The sequence below is a fragment of the Mixophyes fleayi genome, chromosome 11, assembly GCF_038048845.1.
Source record: "Mixophyes fleayi isolate aMixFle1 chromosome 11, aMixFle1.hap1, whole genome shotgun sequence".
Classification (NCBI taxonomy): Eukaryota; Metazoa; Chordata; class Amphibia; order Anura; family Limnodynastidae; genus Mixophyes; species Mixophyes fleayi.
Genome location: NC_134412.1, coordinates 75,447,323 through 75,470,773, shown reverse-complemented (window position 1 = coordinate 75,470,773; position 23,451 = coordinate 75,447,323). Strand labels below are relative to the sequence as shown.

At 40.9% G+C, this 23,451-nt stretch overlaps 1 protein-coding gene across 2 annotated transcripts in view; it reads left to right on the top strand.

Moving 5' to 3' along the window:
- The first annotated feature begins 5,038 nt into the window (after positions 1-5,038).
- SKI (SKI proto-oncogene) overlaps positions 5,039-23,451 on the top strand; it is a 74,988-nt gene continuing 56,575 nt past the window's right edge. The window contains exon 1 of one of the 2 annotated variants that reach the window (XM_075189561.1): positions 5,039-6,531. In XM_075189561.1, the coding sequence (XP_075045662.1) occupies positions 5,626-6,531 (906 nt within the window). In that variant the 5' untranslated portion in view covers positions 5,039-5,625. The remainder of the gene's footprint in view (positions 6,532-23,451) is intronic. The other variant, XM_075189562.1, reaches the window with a different exon arrangement.

Genomic DNA, 23,451 nt, shown 5'->3' with positions numbered 1-23,451 from the left:
CGAGGCCTTAAGAAAACATACTGGTTCCCAGTGGCCAGCCTTCAACTGTGTTCCCCTTTCTGTGCACAGTCACCAGAAATTGGGTTAGATAGTTATTTCCCCACTTGTCTGATATAAGTAGAGGATGTGACAATTTTTAAGCTGATTTATGTCTGAGACAATCCAAGCTTGCAGATTTCACTAGTGCCAGCAGGGGGCTACACAGGGTTTGATGTCTGCTAATTTCCTGGGATTTGTCAGTGCTGTCTTTGCCAAGTGGCTGAGAGCAAAAAGACATTTTTTTAGTTTCTAAAATACGTCTTCTGCAAAGTGAACATGCCACGCCTAAACAACTGAGGAGAGTTAGCAGAGTTAGGCGGATTGTTCAGCTACACTACACAGGGACAATATGCACGGAAGACACTCCAAAAAGCAGAATGGATTTCTGAGTGTAATGTACAAAGCTGCATTTGTAGTCAGTGTTTTGCTCACTGGGGCTTGGAGCAATAATAGCCACTTACAGATTTAACTACATATGGGGTCTGAGACAAAGGCTCACCTCAGTTCGGAATAATGACTGAGCACCACAACCGTTAACAAATGTCCATTTCTGGCCCATTTTGTAACCTGCGTTTGTCTTTTTACTATATTTTATTTGTGCATTACAGGTGTAATTTATCTGCCTATTTCTGTGTAACGCTATAGGGTATGCACATAATGTCTCGGTTGTGTTCAGTGCTTGATCAACGCAGTTTGGCTGCCAATTCAAATAGTGAATGCTGGTCGGATATACCATGGATGCATGACAAATGCCCTACAGCCATTTTAAAATAAATAGACAACAATGTTTCCAATATAGGTAAAATAGACAAAAATCCTGTTTGTTTGTTGTTTTTTATTTTAAAAAAAATAAATTCCAAGCATTTAAAAAAATTTATACTTTTGACGTCATAACTTTTAAAGATGCAACACAATGTATTTGACAAAAAAAATTACACTTCTGTTTTACAAATGTTCACAGATGAATAAAAATCAATGATTTAAAACCTGATCTGAGATTCTGCTCTGGTTTTGTCTATCAGTCTAATGGTTTTCATATTGTATCTTAACATCACATATGTGATAACTATGAGGTAAAAGTCCAATGTGGTGTCTGGCACTACAGAAAAAAGGAGGTTTTTTTTAAGCTGCATGTTAATGTGTCTTTTTTGGGGACCCTAATAAACAGCCCTCTGTTGTTATATTTCTTGTTTGAATGTTGATAATCAGTAACCAGATGGCATATCTTCTGGCATTATGGACCAAACAATATGGAGCATATGATAGGTGATGGTTCTTAAATAGCTTATTTTATCAGGGAGACTGACAGGAATCCAAGTACGTTTGCAGAGAGGAAAAACAGAAAAGGGCTCAACTATGACGATCAAAGGCTTAGTCACAGAGGAATAATATTCTGATGGCAAAAAAAGTTGCATTTTATTCTGCCCATTTTAACATCTACTTTTAAAGTTTTATTACCACCTGGAGCTGGCTGATCCCCCTCCATAGCAGTGAGAGGTGCACCATGCAGCCATTTTTTGCTGTAACAGTCCCTGATGGAAACCAGGGCTTGGCGCTGAGAAGCGGGTGTGAGAGCGGAGGACCAATCAGAAGCTGTAAATATGCCCCTTTTTACCTTTAGTATACACACCATCACCTCCCACCATACTTGCCAACTCTCCCTGAATGTCAGGGAGACTCCCTGAAATAGGGGTGATTTCCCTCACTCCCTGAAGAGTCTGGCATTCTCCCTGATGCTGAGCCAGTACAAGACGTGGTTGGCTTCGCCATCTGTGGCATGATGACACAGTTCAGAAATTGTGTCCTATGTCCATGTATTGATGCCTATGGAGGTGGCCATTTTCATGGAGACCAAGATTTAATCAAAGACTGACAGGTTAGACAACATGACTTCAGTAATGGAGACAGAAATGTAAAAAACACTTCAGTCTCTAGAGATTCATTAACTGCTTTTCTTTAACGCATAGTTGCCTACTCTCCCGGAATGTCCGGTGGACTCCCACATCTCTGGGACACCTCCCGGGCTCCTGGGAGAGCAAGGCAACCTCCAGGTTCTTGTCCCCGCAATAGAAAAGTAGCGGGGGGAGGGAGCTTAATGACGCAAATATTGTGTCATCTTAGCCCTGCCCCCTGCTGTAATTGGCCAAAATTATGTCAATCGCTTAGGGGCGGGGCCAAAATCATGCGATTCTTCAAGCCCCGACCCTGCACCACCCCAGGGATCTCCATGAAGCCAACGAGGAAAAGTTGTAAAATATGGTATACACACCATCACCTCATACATTTTGGAATGTATCACATAGTAGTTGATTTACCAGGTGGAGGTGTGCTACAACAAATTGGCTGACGCTCTCCAGCGAACAGATGTAGTCTTTATTCAATCTTCTCCCCAGTATATCCTCCGATGGGCAGTGGATGATGATGACATCAGCGCCATCATGCCGCGCTGTGCCCACCGCATCTCTGTCCGGCCCAGGAGATTGACAGACTCTCTCGGGAGTTAGGGAGATCACCCACTATTTTGGGAGTCTCCCGGGCATATCAAAAGAGTCAGCAAGCATGTAGAAATTGATATCAGAATTGTTTTAAAACAATCTACTATTCCTCTGTATTATATCGACCATTTGTACTTGCTTCTATAGGTATGTCACTATCAGTCACCTCAGCAAATCAGAGATATGGATTACTGTACCTGTTATGCTGTAATCTCTGTATTTGCATAGCCCAAATTGGTGATAATTGACCTCAACAAGGATATTCATTTGTACTGCAGAACTTCTTGTATCTCAATAGCCTTTAAACTTGGGTGGAGTTTTATCCTGTTCAGTCTGCAGAAGCAGGAACAGAAACTGAGGAGTTTTGAAGTAGACCAGCCACTTGCACACAGTGGAGGCAGTCATTTTATGGACTGGAGCCAATATTCATGAGACGTTACACAGTGCTGGCATACGCAAGCTTACAATCTACAGCCTATCAATTCTTTCTGAACCATTACCTCGTGTACAAAAGTCTGGCCTTAGTCAGACAACCTCGGTGCCTTCACTGGTCCCTAACAAGGTGATAGACTACATTTTAGAAAATGTAGTCTATCACCTTGTCTTTCCTACACAATGTGTAGGCAACTGGTCCACTTTGATAGAGTAGGTACTTTCCCTATGTGTAAGCCCTGCCAAATAGCACAATAAGGGGCAGATTCAATTGGCCGCGTTACTCTCTAAAGTAATACGTCCCGCGCACTATTACCATTACTGCGGTAATAGTGCGCATTAGTAAGATAATTTCAAAACGGATTTCCGTTCGCGGCTCAGGAAGCAGAAACTCAGGTTAAAATTGACGTATTAACGTTAATAGTGCACAGGACGCGTTATTATCGAGAGTTACGCGGCCAATTGAATCTGCCCCTAAAAGAGCACAAGAAGCGTGTTAGCATATTACACTTTGTCCTTTGAATCTTTCCTTTGTTTACCTTGATTTAAACTGATTACCACACGTGCGCTCAGGAAACCGTACTGGACAAACTATACAGTTATGTATGAGACAGATTTGTGTGCCCAGATTGATTAAACTCTTCTGTAAATTCCTTATCTTCATTTAATACACATACAACGTCAGGAATGCCATTGACCATTAGACCTTGAGACACAGAATGTGTATTACTGTGAGCGGTGTGTACTAAGTCTACCTGCGGGAAACATCCAATACACACTTTAGAACAGTCAGGAAATTGTTGAGAAAAGGAATGTCAAAAATGTATTCCTCGCTTGTTATCTCCTAAATTATACTCTCTAAATTAATCTATATGGTGTATGACTAATAGTACACTAATACTATAGACTGCTGAAATAAAAACTATGTTTCATAAAAAATAAAAATGTCTAATATTAATAACATAAAAATATACAAAAATAAAATGTATTGTTTGGCGTATTGATGCTCAGACTAAAATTGAGAAGTATGTTGGTATTCTTGCTGAATTTGTAATAAACAAATAGGCTGCCAATAGTTTAGAGGTCCGTGGTCTATTTATTATATTCATTTATAAGACTATCCTCCTTTTACTTGCACCTTATTATATAGATTGTAAGCTCATATATCTCATGTTTCATTGTATGTTTGTGTGTATGTCACACTTTTTCATATTGTACAGCAATGTAGAGTATGTTGACACTTAAAAAGCACCAAATTACAATAATAGTAATAACAATTATAATAAATCTTATTGACCTCCAAGAGGAACATATATTTTTAATGTAAATGTAATTTGCCAGTATCTCTCACTAATTAACATTATGTCATCCTTAAAGTAAATGAAATATATATATATATATATATATATATATATATATATATATATATATAAAAGAGTTCTCTGTACAGCGCTGCGGAATTAGTGGTGCTATATAAATAAATGGTAATAATAGTAATAATAAGTAATATTATATATATATATATATATATATATATATGTTGATATAAAAATCTTTAAATGAGAGGACCTTGTCACAGTATAGTTTCCTTAAAAATAATAAACATAAATAAAAGACCCTGAAATTTGTGATTTAGCTACAAGAAAAGACTACTGGGGTCAAAAAGGCACAGATGAAAACGATTACCTGATTGAACCCATCCCAACCCCCCTCCTTGACCTCTCCAATCAGTGGAAGCCAAACCTGCCCGCCCGCATTGTCTATATTTTTCTGTTTCCCCTGCCTGACAACCATAAATTTTAATCTGCTTTCTACAGACAAGTTTTTTTTTTCCGCTTTGCAGCAAAAAAAAAAAAAAAAAAAAGCCAGCGGGGAGGGGAGGTTGTTCCTGGAAGAGCCAGCCTGGGGAGTTGGTCACATTCTTGGCTTGGATTCAATGACTGAGGCAGACACCAACAAACAGAGAGAAAGGGGGTGGAGAAGGGAGAGGAAAGAGGGGAGGGGAAGGGAGCTAGAGAGAGAGGGGAGAGACAGGAGGGGGAGGAGGAGGAGGCTGGAGCTCCCAGGCAGAGACAGAGTGCATTAGCTAAGCATTCAAGCACTCTCAATTGGAAAGCCAGGCTGTGTACATGGGAGTGCAGCTCTGCTCCTCTACAAACCAGGACCAACTAGACATTTAAATGTAACAAGATGAGGACAAACTCTTGAGAACTAAACAAAGGACTTAAACACCTTCTGGAAAACTATTTTTTTTTGTGGTTTTAAGTATTTTTATCAATTTTTTTTTTATATATATATATATTTTTTTTTAACCCAATAGCTTGAGAGACTTGAGCAGCCATGGACAGGAGAAAGGTGACGGCTGGGCACGTGTAGACACTTTATTAGGGTGTTTGTTATATCTCTTGTCTGTGTGGGTTAGCGAAGGGAGCAGGACCAGCCCCGGATGAAGGAGAAGACTTTGAGAGAGTTTGGGAAGGATACAGCAGAGGATTGCCTGGTAATGGAGCTGCTGTGAACTTCGCTGTGGATTTTAAATTTTTTTTTTTTTGATTCTAGTTAAGAAGAAGAATCATCTGATTTTTAATTTTTTTTATTTGTTGGTCCCCCCCACCCCCCCCTGTGTATCCTGGATTTGACCCCCCTGGGAAGCTCTATCATGGAGACTGTCAGTAGGAGCTTCCAGCCTCATCCAGGTCTCCAGAAGACCCTGGAGCAGTTCCACCTGAGCTCCATGAGCTCCCTGGGTGGCCCGGCTGCCTTCTCTGCCCGCTGGGCGCAGGATATGTACAAGAAGGACAGCGGCAAGGAGCCAGAGCCCGTTCTGCACCTGCCAGTCCAGCCACCTCCAGTCATCCCCGGGGGACCCCTCTTCATGCCCTCGGACCGCTCCACGGAGAGGTGCGAGACCATCCTGGAGGGGGAAACCATCTCCTGCTTCGTGGTCGGTGGGGAGAAGAGGCTGTGCCTGCCCCAGATCCTTAACTCTGTGCTGCGGGACTTCAGTCTCCAGCAGATCAACTCTGTGTGCGACGAGCTTCACGTCTACTGCTCCCGATGCACGGCGGACCAGCTGGAGATCCTCAAAGTCATGGGCATCCTGCCCTTCTCTGCGCCCTCCTGCGGCCTCATCACCAAGACAGATGCCGAGCGCCTGTGCAATGCCCTGCTGTATGGGGGCAGCTACCCGCCCCGATGCAAGAAGGACTTTCCGGGCTCTCTGGAGCTGGAGGTGACGGAGAAGAGCTTCAGGGTGTACCACGAGTGCTTTGGCAAATGCAAGGGCCTCTTCGTGCCGGAATTGTATGGGAACCCCAGTGCGCCCTGCATCCAGTGCCTGGACTGTCGCCTGCTTTACGCACCGCACAAGTTCGTGGTGCACTCGCACAAGGCGCTGGAGAACCGGACATGCCACTGGGGCTTTGACTCTGCCAACTGGAGGGCATACATCCTCCTGGCCCAGGATTATGCCAGCGAGGAGGAGCAGGCCAGGTTGGGCCGGCTGCTGGAGGAAATGAAGGAGAAGTTTGACTACAGCAACAAGTACAAAAGGAAAGCTGCCAGGGTGAGTGCCCAGGGGGGTGATGTTTGGGCAAAAAAAAAAAAAAAAAAGTGGGATTGGGGTACTGATAGCCCTAAACTGTCAGAGACAAGTAAAGGTTTAATGGGTGTTACTAAAAAAAATATAATTTTTTAGAGTATAAGGTCAGCCTGCTTGAGTCTGGCAGCTGAGGGGTTAATTAACATTTGCTCAGTAATTATCTTGATATGATTGGGAGTAGTGATATGGCTTCTTTTTTCTTTTTTTTTTAGTTTTTTTACAATGGATAGGTTAATTGCAGTTCAAGTTTGTTTGGGGGCATTCAGGCAGAAGTTATAACTGGTCATAAAGGTGTCATTTGCATTTGTCCAGATTCTGTGTGTTTGTGGAAGAGGATGATTCCCAATGTTCTGCCATTGGTGGGTTAACTAGTCTGAGACACTGAGCATCACAGAAGTGCTATCTTCAGAGGAGTTGACCTCCTGGTAACCTAGTTTGACAGTGTTTGTCTATTATATATTTTATAGGAGAGTATGTCCCATTGTTACGGCACAGGTAACTAGGTTTTCTCATGGGGTACAGTTAACAAACCAGTGACCTATAGTGGCATTTTTTGGGTGACCTGGTAGCAACTCGTCTCCTGTGTTTGTGCTAAAAAAATAAATAAAAAAAAATCCCTAGTGCTCTGGTTGCAGCTAATGATCACAGCAGTGTATGGAAATACTGTGTATGCATTTGCAGATGTGGTCACTTTATATGTACAAAACAGGTGCAGAGTCCACTCTCCCCTCCCCCAGCCGAATGACTTTGTAGTAATATAGGTGTAGTGTCAGTTTTTGCCTTAGGTGCAGACAGACAACTCTGTAACCTATCCCCTCTCTCTTTAGAGTGCCAGTTCCTGTTAGAATAATGATGTGTGTTTTGTCTTGGGTATAAAATGTGCATTGGACAGCGATGTCTGGAGACGGTGCTATATATAGGTGCATACACTTGCATATTTGCTGAATATAATCAATTCTTTCTAGGAATGTCAGTGTATTTATTTCCTGCAGCCCAGTGATCTACGTACCTGGCACCAGACTGGTGGTCGATGTGTGTGTGTGTAGGTGGTGTATACATAACTGGGGCAACTGCATGAAGACATGGCACCCAGACTGTCTGTCCAGACATTAGTGGTTTATTTTAGGCGTCTGGTCTCCGCCATATGTGGATCCCATTGTGTGTGTTAGGCAAGTTAGTAGCTGGCATTGATCCTACATAGTGGGTAGTACTTTAGGGCTTTGGAGATGACCAACTTCTTCCACAACCTTCTTCTTTTTTTTTTTTAATTTATTTTATTCTGTTTTTAATCCTTGCTGTCTTACATAAGATTTTTTAATAATTTAGCAATAGTGATAATAGTAGAAACTCATTTTGCCATATTTTAACACAAACACATGTGTAGATACCTCTTATTGTGAAATAAACACATTTTTCGGTATGAGTGTCAGATCTTAACCCCTTAACTTCTATCTTCTTATCATGTATCTTATTATTATTTTTTTTAACCCAAATGTTTTGGAAAATGAGTTGTATTGTAGTGTTCCCAAGAAAGAGGATCAACTTTCCTGATGCTACCTCCCTGGGTTTACCCATTAAAAGAGAAATTTAAGGATCCTTTTGCTTTTGTGCAGTTGAGACACTGTACAATTTCAACCCCCCAATTGGATATAGCCTATTCATTGCCTTTCGACATAAAATGCGTGTGACGTTCTCGATTCTCCTGTCTTGATTATTCCAGATGAATAATAAAGTTGCATTTTACGAATCTCTACTTGGGAGGCCAATTAAATCACATTATTGCTTAAACCTTTTTTTTTTTTTTTTCCCCCACACTTATTATCACTGAATAGACTCCTTCCCAATTTCACCAGGAGTTTCTCACAACTGTGTCAGACCTATTGTGGCGATGTTAACATTAATGAGGCACATTATCTGTGATAGTTGGAGGTGGATGCGTTTTTAATGGCTTGTCTATCCCCGGCTAATCGAGGATTGAGGTAGGAGCTCTGAATAGCCCTGTCTGGCAAGAATGGACCCATTTGTAACTGGTTGGGAGAACATTGTTTAACACATTTGAAACCAAACCCCAGCCTGCCATTGTTAACTTCAAACTGGTCACATTGGCCATCTCCCTGAGTTTAATAAAAAAAATATGACTTCATTACCGTTAACTTTTTAGATTTTTATTTGAACAGCGAATTTATTTTGCATTTTTATGTCTAGATTCCAGCCATTCGCTTAGTAAAGTCCAACAGGCTGATGTGATGTGATAAGTCCTAACCCATCGACATCATGTAACTTCTGACCTCTCGAATGGGCTGCCTTTTTGTCCCATATATTCTATGCTTGTTTTGAAACCTGCTCTGGCTGCACTTTTGTGTGCTATCTTATGAATGCAGACTCTGCTACTACAATAGATTGGTGTTTTCTGTTTGTCAAGTCTAGATCAGCATATGTGTATTCATTCCATCCCCTCTCCGGGTGCTGTATGCAATAGAGCATTCTTTAGAATCTATACACCCCTGGAGTCTTGGTTAACGAAACATTTTGTTAGTGTATATATAATATATCTAGTCAGTGTCTGCATTTATCATATGGTTCTATATCTCTATTATTCTTTAACCCACTCTGGAATGGAGGTGGACACATTGAACTGGCTAATACCTGGGGCTAGATTTACCAAGCTGCGGGTTTGAAAAAGTGGGGATGTTGCCTATAGCAACCAATCAGATTCTAGCTTTCATTTATTTAGTACCTTCTACAAAATGACAGCTAGAATCTGATTGGTTGCTATAGGCAACATCCCCACTTTTTCAAACCCGCAGCTTAGTAAATCTAGCCCCTGATGTCCAAAATCTTTACTTGTGGGCTAGTGATTTTAATAGTACAAATAAAAGCCATGCCTGGGTGTACAATGCAGTTGTAAGAATATCTGTACAATTTTTATCTGTTAAAGTGATTTTTTTTCCCCACTGATTTAATGGTCGGCTGTATGGTGTCTTTTTGTAATATAAAAAAAACAACTTTCTGTTTCTCAATAGATCTAAGTCTCATTTGGCTTTTCCCCCCTCTGGGCATCCCCTCCCCCCTCCCCATTATCCCTCCCTTTCCTTCGCTCGTGCGGTATGTTCTCTAAATGGCACTAGTTGCATTTAACGAGGCGCTCTTGAGAATAAATAAGAACAGAGTACTTGCCCAACGAATGCCTTCCATACTACTTGTGCAGCTTGTTCAATAGCTCTTCAAAACTAATATCAGAAACACAACAGATTGGTGGCAGCTGTCCCTCCATTCAAGTGGCAAATAGAGATGCCACGGAGTAAATGGTGGTACTGCTGCAGGCACGATCGCAAATATGTCTACACGCTGGCCAGATGCATGAAAATGAATCCGTATTAAGACATTTAGGTTGTGTAATGTTTGCATGCTTTTGTTAGTTGAGGAAGCTTTAAGTTGTGTATTTATTTATTTATTTTTGTTTATATGCAAACGCTCAATGTCCTTATTTATTGTCATAGAGACCAGGAATGTGCGTTTGTCTTTGTCCTGCTGTGGTAATTTACTATGCTGTTCAGGAAAACAGTCTGCTGAAAACTAGTGTATTAAAAGGGGGGCAACACATCCCCCCCCACACACACACACACCACCGCCCCTCCATTCAGAGCCAGAGGTATTACTTCATTACCGACCAATTGGATTGCAAAGCCATGGAAATTTTGGGTTTGGGTTTATTCAACCCTAGCCTTGCTTTTTGAATTTGAGCACTTGTAGAAATATGAACCCCTTGGTTCCCTGGTTGGTAGTAACTCATGCAAGTCCTCAATTTTCAAGAATTTTGTCATGTTTGGGGGGAAAAAAAAAATACTTTTTCCCTTTTTATTACTTTTGTTGGGTGATTATGATGTGTGTGGGAGTTCCCCATTTAATTGTAATCTGAGTAATATTTTGACACTTATTAGGATATATAAATAGAAACAAAAATATTTTAGCTGTGTTTTTTGTTTAAATTTACATCTGTTTAATTGAATGTCGTAAATGTTTTCTTCGGTGTTCTTGTTAAAAAAAAAGTACCTCAGACAAATTCAGGTCAAGGTTGAAGTGCTCCCTAGTTTATGGAGCGTTGCAGCATCCTTTTATGTGATGTCTAGTAGAGCATTGAGTAAGAACCCTGAGATAGCAGACAGGATATATTGTGTTAGGAAGTATTGATATAAATAGTCGCTGTGAGTTAGCACACTTCTTCTTTGACTTCGTTATACAATTACCTGCCATAGAGCCTGTCGTACCCCCCATCCCTCAGGTTCAGGATCAGCCTTTGGGCAAACACTTCTGCGTGGTGGCAGAATCACCTGAACTGTTCTCAGTGTGCATTTGGTATCAGAAATAAATATAGGGAACAACTACTGTGCAAGGATCATTTGTACAATTGTACATCCCCAAATATCAGGATTGTGGTCAGCAGCTTACAAAACAACTACAGTGGAAATGGATTTCACTAAAAATCTATTTTAATATTTATTTTCTATATTCTATGTAATTTTGTATGAAACAAATGGTAAATTGTAATATATTATTTGCACCCCTGTTTAGAAACACCTTCAGTATATATGTTCCTAAGGCAGGGGTGGGCAGGGGTGGACAAGAGTCCGTTCGTCCCCCACAAGAAACTGTGCATTCTCTTCTGACAACACAAGAATTCGCCAACAAAGCATCTACCCACAATAGACTTAAAGAAAAAGGCGTGTTCAAATGTCTTCTAGTTCAAGTTTCCTAAAAACATTTTAAAATAGCATTTTGGGTGTTTGTAAAGAATAGGGATTGCTTAAGCATTGCACACATCCAGACACTCTTCGTGGGCTGCGCTGGTGGATGGGGAGAGAGTTTCTTAGAAATTTATTTTAGCAATATCCTAATGTCAGTCTTGTGCAGTATGTAGATTGCAGCATGACCCTGTGTACCGGAGCATTGTATGTGTCTGATCTGATCAGGTCAATTGGATGTTTTTTTTTTTTTTTTTTCATAAATATGTGGAAAAGTCCCTCTAGCCTTCTTGCAAGACATAAGTTTAACCCTTTTGTGATGGTGGATGCATGCTCCATAGTTAAAAGCAAATGCAAGCATTGATTTTTCTGCATTGAATGTTATGATGAAGTTCTATTCAATATTCAGTCATGATCAATAGGATATTATTGGAATATATAAGTAACAACCTAATAATATTAGGTTTAATTTTACATATCCTCATTGTCTGAGCCATAGAGTTAATCAGAGTTTTCCTGTGGCATAATAAAAATAGAAATTTTTTTGCTAGAAATAACATTTCCATTCTTTGTTAATTATATAGAGTTGAATATTAAATAAAATATGAGTTAAATTGACATCACGCTGATTACGGCAATAGGGATAATTTTAACAGACTGCTTAAACCACCAATTACACTTAATGTGACAGACAAATGTATGGAGGAAGTGCTCTTTATAAAGAGTGGTATAGGCTATTTGTTTACATATGCACAGATTTATATTCATCTCCCTTTTGCAATGGAGAGCTAAGTGCTCGTACTGGGCTTGCCCTTACCAGCGTTAATGAATGCAATTAGGTGTTAATGTCCCACTACTCCAATGTCTGTCTTGTGTATATGGTGTTACACCCCTACTAATGTTTAAGGGCTTCAACACTGGTGAATTAACGGTACTGGTCCCCGAGTTTGCATCATTTTAATCTTCTAGTCGGTCTAAATTCCTTCGTTCTTTCCAACGTGCAGTTGAATTCCCCAGAGTTGTTTTGCAAGTGTCTGCGCTCTCTCTCTACCTGTGCAGTACATACGCTTGTGCATGCTCTCGTATACTAGGATAACGTCGTACCATTCCGGAAAGGGTTAACGGGGAGCTAATCTGGCGTCCAAGAATGCCAACAGGACCAATCTGGCCACCCTATCTAGTTCCCCGTTGACTTCATTACATGTGGACAAGGTGTATTATTCCGGCTTAATCTTGGGGTTTAAGCAGCGAATCAATAAAAGCATTAAAACAAAATCTAAATCCCCATGAGACCTTAACAATGATTTGGTAAACATAACTACCAAGCCCTTCAGCCCTCTGCGCCCATTCTCCTCTCGGCACTCCCCCGTCATTTAATCCATTCATCCCTTTCATATCTCTTCTGCTGTAGGCTGTTTACATCACTGACCCCCTCCCCCGCCCCCCCCCTCCATTTTTTTTTTCTTAATAACACCCAAACAAAAGAGTTGGTGAGTGACTGAAGGAACTTGAATTTCAGGCTGAGGCTGCAGAGATTGACTGCTTTAATATTAAACAGGTATGCAGAATGTGCTCGCTCGTGTCTGGTCATGAACGACTTGACAGACTAAACGCCACTGTACCAACTTAACCCGAACCCACGTCTTCTGCCAAGTGGGGGGTTTTGGTCCAATCTCTGCTGGGGGGGGAGAGGGGAGGGGAGGGGTGGATCAAGCAGCTGCTGTAAACGGAAAGAGTTTAGCCATCAATGTTCCCGCATTCTTGGAAAAGGCCATTTGCTTCGCTAGGAGGGCAAAGTTGAATGCTAAGCGAAGCCTGTAGAGCCTTATCTCTCTCCCAGCCATTTGTAACGCCTCAAGTGTCAATGGAGCTCTCCTGGCTGTTATCACAACCCAGGTACAAATCTCGCCCAACGGTGACACGTATTTAACAGTGGAAATAAGCTGCGACTGACTTGAGGGGTGAAAAAGGACACGTCTGCTGGCTAATTACAAGTGGCAGTCCGTAAATCCTGAGCTAAAAGAAATGTTTTTTTTTTTTAATGTTCAAAGTATAACTTATTTTTAAAGCGGAAACATTTTTTGTTTTGTAGGGTATAAAAGTGGCTGATAAGTGGACTAAAATTGGGGCCTTATAACGCAATACAGTTCTGTAGCACCTTGCGGAGTATGGTTTATGTCTGGCTAGATTGACCTGAATCAAGGTCCTAATTACCGGGATAGGGGTGCCTGCCACCGGTTCTACTCCTGGCTCTGCTCCCATCTCCTCTGTATTTGGGAGAATAGCGCAGTGGTGGGGTCTGGGGTGGTGAAGGGAACTCTGATGTCCCCTTACTTGGAGTACAGCAGCATTTATCAAGAGAAGGTGGCGGATGGCCGACAAGCACGGTGGCTCAGTGGTTAGCACTTCTGCCTCACAGCACTGAGGTCATGAGTTCAATCCTGACCATGGCCTTATCTGTGTGGAGTTTCTATGTTCTACCTGTGTTTTTGTGGGTTTCCTCCGGGTGCTCCGGTTTCCTCCCACACTCAAAAAACATACTGGTAGGTTAAATTGGCTGCTATCAAATTGACCCTAGTCTGTGTGTGGGTGCATGTTAGGGAATTTAGACCATAAGCCCCAATGGGGCAGGGACTGATGTGAATGAGTTCTCTGTACAGCGCTGCGGAATTAGTGGCGCTATATAAATAAATGGTGATGAAATGGGGGGGGGGCGGCTTTAAAAATTGTGCCATGGGGCCTCCAAATTTCTAGTTATGCTCATGCAACCAATCCAGATTTTTTTTGTTTGTCACTTTAGAAACTGTACTTGGAAAAAGTTCCAGTTGCTATGAACAACACCACCTGTTTCTTAAATGTCCCCGCCATTAAAAAGTATGGATGTCTCTGTCAGGCCAAAGGCTAGCAGTACCCATTGGGTGTGTGGGGGGGGGGGGGGGGGAGGGTTTCTGGTTCTCCTGAAGCTTAATTCACTTCCCACTTCCCCCTTTTGTGATCATGGACATAGTCATCTACTTCAATCTTTCAGGTTAATTGGCAAAGACCGTTTTCACATATAGTCTATGCCATTAATAAACATTTATGTCACCAAGATTTTTTTTTTTTATTAATAATAAGGTCATTAGTGTCGCATGTCAAGGCTGAATACATTGAATTCTGTATAATTAAAATGTGCTATCTGTAGCGTACTGTAGGTCACCCTCTTGTAAATGTAACGGCCTCACTGCAGTATTGTAACTTTTTTTTTTTTTTTTTATCTGTCCTCGCTGTTCTGCTGCAGTGCATCATGGGATTTCCATTTCTGCTGAATGGGCTTGTTGTCTAAGGGGGAGGAAGTGAGCTCCCTGTAGGGTAGAGGCGGGGGGGGGGGGGGGGGGGGTCGTCCTGTTTTATATGTAAAGCATTAAATAAAAAACAAACAAACAGGATCTCCCTGCATTATTACTATCTTCTAACCTAGTGGTGTCATAGCCATAAGGCAGAGCTGCAAGATTGATTAAGACCGGTGTTATCTGTTATTCTATAGGTCTTCGCCGGTACATCGCTTACTTATAAGCTAATGATGCATTGTGCAGAGTGCATTTAATAGGATACAAACTGGGTTTGCTGGCATTAATAGTGGATCTACGGGGGTCCTGAAAAAAGACAGGAGTTAAGAGGTCTTCAGTGCAGCTTAATGAAAGGAAGCTGGTCAAAAACTGAGGCTCTTTTCAAAAGGCCTCTGAAAACATTTGGAAATGTATAGCTTTTAAATACCCTTTATTTATTTTTTTTTGTCTACCACTGTCTCAAACGATTCACTGGTCTTCACAGGACGGGCATTTAACCTAAAACTTTTGAAGTTTCTAAGCTTTTTAGACCCCGTTTTGCATAATCAGTTTGAATTTCAAATGTGTGTGCTTTCTCTCTCCTTGTGTATCACAAGGAATTCTAAGACCTTTAACATGTTCTGTCATTATGAATACAGATTTACTGAGATACTTTTACATTTTATTTTTTTTTATTATTTTTTTTTTTTACCACTTAAAGGCATTTTCTCCACTTTTATTTTTTACTCTCCCCACCTTCGGTGTGTTCCCTGTCTCCCCCATTTTAATTATCCGTTTAGGCTGAGTGGTATGCAAATATAGTCAATTAAGTGGGAGGTTTTTAATTAGCAGTTGTAAGTTCATGTGTGAAGTGCCTCGACTTAATCACTTTTCACAGTTTTGTTGTTAATTTGTGAAGTTTTTGGTGTTTCTGAATGTCTATGAAAGCTGTGAATTTCCTTTTGTGCCTGTTTGTATGTGTTTTGTTTTTTGTTTTTTTGTGTTTTTTTTTGTTGTCATTCCAATCAGCCCAGTATTCATGCTTAGGGATTAAGCATGCAACCAAGATGACCGGTAATGGTTAATGTTTGATGATGGATAGGTACAGACATGAATAAGGGTCTTCTCTGTAAAGGGCACTAGGGGACTTTTAGAATGAATCATTGTTCTCCCTGTTACAATAATGTCTCCATAGAAAAAGTATTAGTGGACCAAATTAGTGGATGGGCTGTCTATCCTGTTGTGTTTCGTGCATTATTGATTAAAAAAAAAAAATAATAAAAAAAAAAATATTCAAGTCTGATTTCATTGACCATAGCTTTTGAATTTATGAGATCATAAATCCCAGATCTTAACTTATAATAGTTTTTTTTTTTTGTTTCTGTTATATGATATCCTTCTTTTAAGATGGTTTTCTTAATTCCTGACATCATATGCCGTGAAGCAGGTTCCCTGTCTGGATTTGCCCCATTCAAGTGAATGAGGCCTCTCTATAGGATAAGCAGACAGCAGCTATTTAAGAGCCTCTGCATTAAGCTGATGTTTGCAACATTTTGTAGTTCAAGGGCGGTTTGTGTAGCTATGGAGTGAAAAATCCAGGAGACGAGAGACTCGGGCTCCTTTCTGGAATGTTGGATTGTGCTTTGTTAGTGTGTGTCCCTCGAAAAGCTTAGCTAAGTGGGGCCCACAGTTTCTTCCTATCCCCTCCCTGGCAAAGATGAGGTTTAATTTGTAACCTCGTGATTGTGAAGTAAACTCCTGGTTACTGTCGAAGTGATATAAAGTGCACTATGAATCAATAAGAATGTCATTAATAGAAATATTACTATCAAGTTGTCTTAGTAGTTTTAAGCATATATTTACGTGAAAAAGAAAGTAAGCTTACGCTGAAATGTGTGTTTTTCATATTTTGGGGCATAATGAACAATAATCTAGTCCTTACCAAGGCCTGACCATGGTTAATGTCCATGGCTCTACCATCATAAAAAGGCAAGTATGACTCTCGTGGATGGCCCTTTTCTGTCCAATCGCCCATAATATTGCAGATGAAACCAAAGTGGAATGTTTTGGTCTTAATGTGCATCAACATGGTCTACTGTAACCACATGAGCGTATCGGCACAAGAACCTCCTACCAGCCATCAAGCATGGTGGTGGATGGGAGGTGCTTTGGGGTTTTCTTGCAGCCACAGGTCCTGGGGTTTTCTTGCAGCCCCAGGTCCTGAACACTTTGTAATCATTAAGTCCACCATAAACTCCTATTTCTACCGGAGCATTCTAGAGGAAAATGTGAGACGACCTGTCCGACAACTGAAGATTGTTGGATCGTGCAACAGGACGATGAAGCTCGGCATACCAGCAAATCTACAACTGTCAGAAAAAGAATCAAGTTGCATGACTGGACAGTGACTTGGTGATTCTGTGTCTGGGACCCCAAGAGAGCTGTACAGAAATGCATGCACTCAAACATCAATGAAGTGATGCAGTGTTGTAAGGCATTGGGGGGGAGTGGGGGAGGCTTTTTTTATTTTTTTTATTTTAACACATGGCTATTTCATGTCTTATTTTTGTTGCTAATTGCAATTAAAATCTGTCATAGCTCAAGTCAACTAGTCCTATTTTAGGACTCGGTGGGGACTAGATGATTGTTCTGCTATAAATCTCGCATGAAAAATCTGGTAATCTGATAGGATAAATCTCATATTTTTGCCAAGAGACAGCGTTGGCGCAATGAATATTTATATATCAAATATATGTCTATACTGTGTACACTCTTTGCCACTTCACGTTTACAAGATCAAGGTTGAGACATCCGCACACTCCTACACATTATGACACTTTTATATAGTGCAACGTCTCCCAATGTAAACATTAAGTACGAGAACCAAAGGCCTGAGCCATGCAAGCTAAATATATACTTAACAGCTCTTAGAGTGGCTGTGAATTACCTATTACTGTCTGCAGCACAGACTTTAATAATAACAGTAACTTGTGTCTGTGTGTGTTTTGTCCCAGCATTCTATTGTGGTGCAAAATGGCAGCCGGGCAGGAATTTGATGGCAGCCATTTTTTTTTTATGGCCATGTATTTTTCTATGTTGTACTGTATGTGCTTTCTAATTTCTGTATGATGTAATTTTTAGATTCACGAGCCTGGCCAGAGCAACTGTTGTCTAGGCATATCTTGTTTTATTAGCATGGGATTTCCTCAAGCGCATACCTCTCTTTTTTTGAATCTGGAAATATCTTGTTTATGAGGATCCCCTCCCCCTTACACTGTGTTTTTTTTTTTTTTTTTTTACTTTTTGTGGAGTCTCCATTCAGTTTCTCAGTTCACTTTGCAGACAAGAGCATTTACCTCAGAAACAGGATCTGCCCTCTCTGGTGTGTCTGGGGAACCCTTCCTGGGGACAGACATCAAATTACACAGGACAGGTTGCAACTCAGGCTTTGTGATGGTGTTTTGTATTTATTTATTTTTTGCTTTGCATCGTTTCTCTCTTTGGGAGTCTAAGACCGTTTTTATTCTGGGGAGCAAACTAGCTTCCCCCCCCCCCCCCCCCTTAGAGCAGCATCCATGCAAGACTGACCTTCCTGGAAGAGAAGGGGTTGGAGGGTCGTTTGTAGATGTGTAACTTCTCTTCAGTATGTACGTGTTCTGAGGTCTCATTCTTACGTCTGAGCTTCTCATAGGATGGGGATTGTGAATAATTTAACAAGTGCAGGCAGGGTTGTCTACAGAAGCCACATTGTCAGAAATTCTCTAGTCAGCAGACAGCTAGTCTGGGCAGGCAGTGAGGACACTTAGTCAATATTCCATCATCTTTTCGTGGTTAACCATTGCAGTGCGAGCGGGAGGGGGTATACTGGAAGTTCTGAACAGAGCTGTTGTAATAATTAGTGTGTAATTGTAGATTTGAAAGGAAATTTTTTCCTTTTTGGCGATCAATTAGTTTAATTACGGGGACGTTTACAGTTCAGAACCAGTCTCTCTCCATGGCCACTGGCCTGCAAGATATTCTGGGACTTGTAGTTCCACACAGCTGGAAAGCAGCGAGTTGCCCAAATCTGCCTGCAGAGGGGCATGCTGGGAGTTTTTTGGTTTTTTTTTAAGTTTAGTTTTACCACAGCATATGAGTGATTGTACTTTGACTGCCTCTATGTACCTGATGTACCATTTATTGAACTGTGTTTTGTTGATATGACTACACCTCAGACAGAATAAAGCACAGTGGTGCGCATTGCGATTTACCTTTTGTACTACGGTGACAATCGCAAAGCATTTGTCCTGCAGGGCTGAATCTGGTATGGTCAGCATTGTATTTTAATGCGTTAAGAGGCCACTGACACATGGCCTGCTCACAGGAATAAATAGATCCTGGACATACTCGCCCTGTTTCAAACTTGTCAGATGCACACAACCGTCACCCTTTCTTTAACATCCCAGATGGTAAATAACAGCAGGAGATAGAAGGGACAGCATTGTCCCTTTTCTTATGCCTAATTTAAGTCCTCACTGTCCTGTCCATCTCTTTTTCCAGTCCCTTTCTTTGCTCATGACTCTTTCTCTAAATGATGAAATTAGGCTGTCTATTTGGGACTGTTTGGGAGGGCGGGGGAGTGTGTTAAATTAATCTACCACACTCCACAGAAACTGTATTAAGCTTGCATTTTGGCTTTTGCCTTGTGCACACTAATACAGTTTGAATTGAATGTGGTAAAGCACCCATTAATACAGCACATAGGGTGAATGTTTATAACTGTTTAATACCATAGTGTAAAATATTCAAAATAATCTTTCTCTTTCTCACTTTCTCTGTCTTTCTGTCTCTCTCTCTCTTTCTGTCTGTCTCTCTCTCTCTCTGTCTCTCGATGTGTTTGAAGAAGGATGTGTACCTCTCTAAGATGTTTTCAGACATTTTGAAACTCCTGTTTTGCCTTTGTTGAGATGTCAGTAACAGGGGTGACGTTCTGGTCAGTTACTCTCTGTGGCCCCTCGTAGTTGCTGCCCTCACAATGTCCCCCAGGTATCAGGGGACCCTGCTTGTCACAGCACGCTGGATTTATGGTGAGATTCTCGCTACCCTTCCGTGACCCGGAGCAATGCCAAACGCTGGTCACTGCTTTTCTTTCCAGCTTCACGCGATTGAATCTGAGTGCCTGGTGAATTGAAAAATTGAATGGATTAATGAATTCCCCGGGTGCAGGGGTGACCATCTCTTTTGTCTGCTTTTGTTGTACACTGTTGAATATTAATGAAAAGGGGGTGCAAAGCCTGGTTACAAGTCGCTGGTGCTTCAGAAGGTGAAGGGGCAGCTTACTTTTTTTTTTTTTTTTCTTCCTCTCCCTTTTTTGTTTTGCAAATATTGGCATTGATGAAAACATACGTGGTTGTCAGGTTTAATTCTTGCTTTTGGGACTCGTGATGACCAGAGCAGCTGTGTATCCCCTTTGTGTCCGTTACAAGTTTATAGGAACGGAGAATTAATTCATTTATTATCTTATAATCCAGCAGTACTGCTTTTGTGGCCCAAATTTTGCGTCAATCTGTAAACTTTTATGTTGGCGAGTTTCCTCGGACTTGTCACTCATCCTCTTATTGGCACGGCCTTTTCAGGTCTTTTCTGCTTGCTTTGTAGGACTAGAGAAAAAGTGGCCACTTTGAAAACCGTGATGGCTTCTTTAGAAAGTTTGCAGTATGTTGTGTGGTGGGTTTTTTTTGTTTTTTTTCTTGGGCTGGTGAAGAGGCTTTGTTTTTGAATTGAAAGCTATGTCAGACACCTATTCAAGTTCAAAAAAATCTTTTCTCTGGGGGGGATTCAATTGCCGGACATCGCACCTCGCGCATTGTCGACAATTACCGTAGAAATCTCTGCTCATTTTTCAGAAGGGTGCAAGGAAAAACGAGCAGAGATTTCTGTCAAATCTCCGCCTCGCAGTGTCTTGTGGACGTTCCGGAGACAGTTGGCGGCTGATTGAATTTCCCCCTCTGTGTCTTATTTTTCAAACTTTCTAAAATGGAAAAGTGGGGGTGTTGCCCATAGCTAGCTATCTTTTATATTGACAATGATTGCTAGAATCTGGTTGCCATGGGTAACCACCCCAATTTTCCTTTGTAGGATGTTTGATTAATCTACCCCCACGTCTTTTTTACATCTATCCACTTGATTAAATATACCAGTTAATTCCACACCTTGGTGGCTTACACCAGCTTGCTAAAGTAGCAGGCCTGTCTGTATTTTGAACAGTATGGATCCATTTTAAAAACCTTAGCCCGCCCTCATTATATCGTATGAGCTTGTACAATTGGGAGCTTTTCTGTTTTTCTGCTACTGCATCATTGCTGTGGGTTGAACAGCCTGTAACTTTTTTTTATATGGTAAAAGTTGAAGGGTAATTATAACATTGGGAATAGACAAGATAGACACAACCTCCAGAATGTCCTATAACAGGACTGCATCCTTCAAGCCGCCTACAGGATGTAACCCAAGTATCTGGAAATAACATGAGAATAGTAAACAAATCTTAACTGCTCCCTTGGTAATCTGTCCCTCCGCCCATCTGCTGCGCTACAAGGAAAAGTTCTTCATTCGGATCCTTGGCAAACAACGCCAGTACTTATCTGCTAAAGTCTGCTTCATGCTCTTGTACCCCATTCACAGACGCACTTCGGTGTCTCCTACCCTGTGCCATTGTGAGCATTATACACAAGCTGCAAACCTGGCAGTGCTTTGCCTGTCCTGCTTACTAGTTATACCCCCCTACATGCCTCTCGTCCTCCCATATTTCTGCTCTGCTGCCTGATTCACCAGTTCTTTAGGGAGATATATCACTGAATGCAGTTCTTTCTTTACGCAGGATATTTATTTATTTTACACATTTTCCTAACTCCCAACACATAGCGTTGATTATGAAAGGACCGTAAAATATATACACCGCTTGATGTTTTTATGATTTTGGGGAATTTTGGGAAGGATTTGGCTCTGCTGTAGTGAGTAAAACATAACTGGCCTTTAAATATAACATCTGACGGATGTTCTTTGATAACAAGGCAGCTTACTGTCTCCACAGTGTCTGTTTTAACTTCCTCTTTTTATTAATATTGCTTGTTTCAGCACAGCACTCGTGTTTTTTTTGTTTTGTTTTTTGTTTTAATTGTAAATAGGCAGAAAACAAAACCATTTTCATAAATAGATCCTTTTTATTTTAGGAACCTCAGAGTAATTAAGAAGGGTTGCTTCTGACGCCGTTGGTGGACTTAAAATTAGATCGGTTTGTTTTAGATGTCTGTAGACCCGTACAATCCCTTTCTTATAATGCCAAGTTATATAATGTAAGCTCCCCCAATTCCCTAAACTAGAGAGAACAGATCCTATGCCCTAAATGACACAGGGATATACCATTTTAGACTACAGAGGTGTGTTCTTCCTGAGGTCTGTACTATATTTTGTAGGGTGGGATTTGGAATGTTGAGCAGACCCGTTGTGCTGGACTAGTCTGTTGTGTCTGTCAGCATTACTCCCATGCCACACCCACATTCCATAACAAATCGTGTATTGTAAAGTGCAAGCTTACAATCCTATGGGATTTATTGAGCTCTCCCATAGGCTAGCATTATAATGTCCCTAGTGTTATCGCTTGCATCCTTTTCCATGCCTGCAGAATTTACAGAGCGAGCAATAAAGTGCATTTACTCTTGCTTTAAGAACGCACCGCGTGCGTAAATACTAACACCCGTATGTGAGCACTTGGTTAGCCATTCATTTTTCTTTTAATCTCCAAAGTATCTGCCTTCGCTTCACTTGTGAAGTCAAAATGCATCAAGTTACGTTGAGATATTTTTAGATACATCTGTTGTGTTTGTCTTCACTTAACATAGTCCTATCCAGCAAATATTGCTGTGTTGTAAAGGGAGATTGGACATTCTGTACAATTGTTAGGTCCTTACGCTGTACGGATGCTGAGTGTACAGATTAAATTTTAACTACACGCGCTGTTATCTGTGACCTCAATGGATCTTTGGCCCTGGCTCTTTCATTTCTGACTTTCAAACTAGTATTTCTGTAGCTGCGTATTTTACAGATTCGTAGAATATTTCATGTAAAACTGCATGAATAGATAAATATTAAACTTGGGATGTTTCGTTATCCCCATGTCTGCTTGGACATCTGCACAGAATTTAAATGTGTCACGCAAAAAGCAATTTTTTCCAGTTGTTTTGACTTGTCTGGAACTGTGTCATGAACATATTTGATGAAGAGTTACTGATCTGTACTAAACTGATCTTTAATTCCCATAAGAACTTTGTGCGATGTTCGTGTGCAGAAATACCGCAATTACGGCACGGAAATCATGGCTCCTTTTTGCTTGCTCACCTCTGAGGTGCGAGCAAAACTGAGGTAAAATTATTACCTGAAAACATTACCACAGAAACTCCTCCTACAGAGTTTCTACAGGACTTTACGGCAAATTGAATAATCTCTGTAACTTTATGAAGCGGTGCTAGAATGATACTGTCAAAGTATTAAAATGTGACTTCACACAGTTTAGAAAGCCATTTTGTGTCACTAAAAACTTGACACCACTGAAACGCACATCACCTAGTGTCTTGGTGATGTCCAAAGTTTCTTATGAGCCGATGTTTCTTAATTCACGATGAATGGATATGGCTGAATCGGCTCACAAAATGGCCGCCTCCATAAAACCATACTGTAATGCTCCTCATCAACACTAAATGCTCAGGCAGATTTGGACGGATATTTTAACATTCACTGAAACTGTTCAACCGACTTATTTTTATTTATTTTGTTCATCGACCTCTTGTATATTCTGTTTA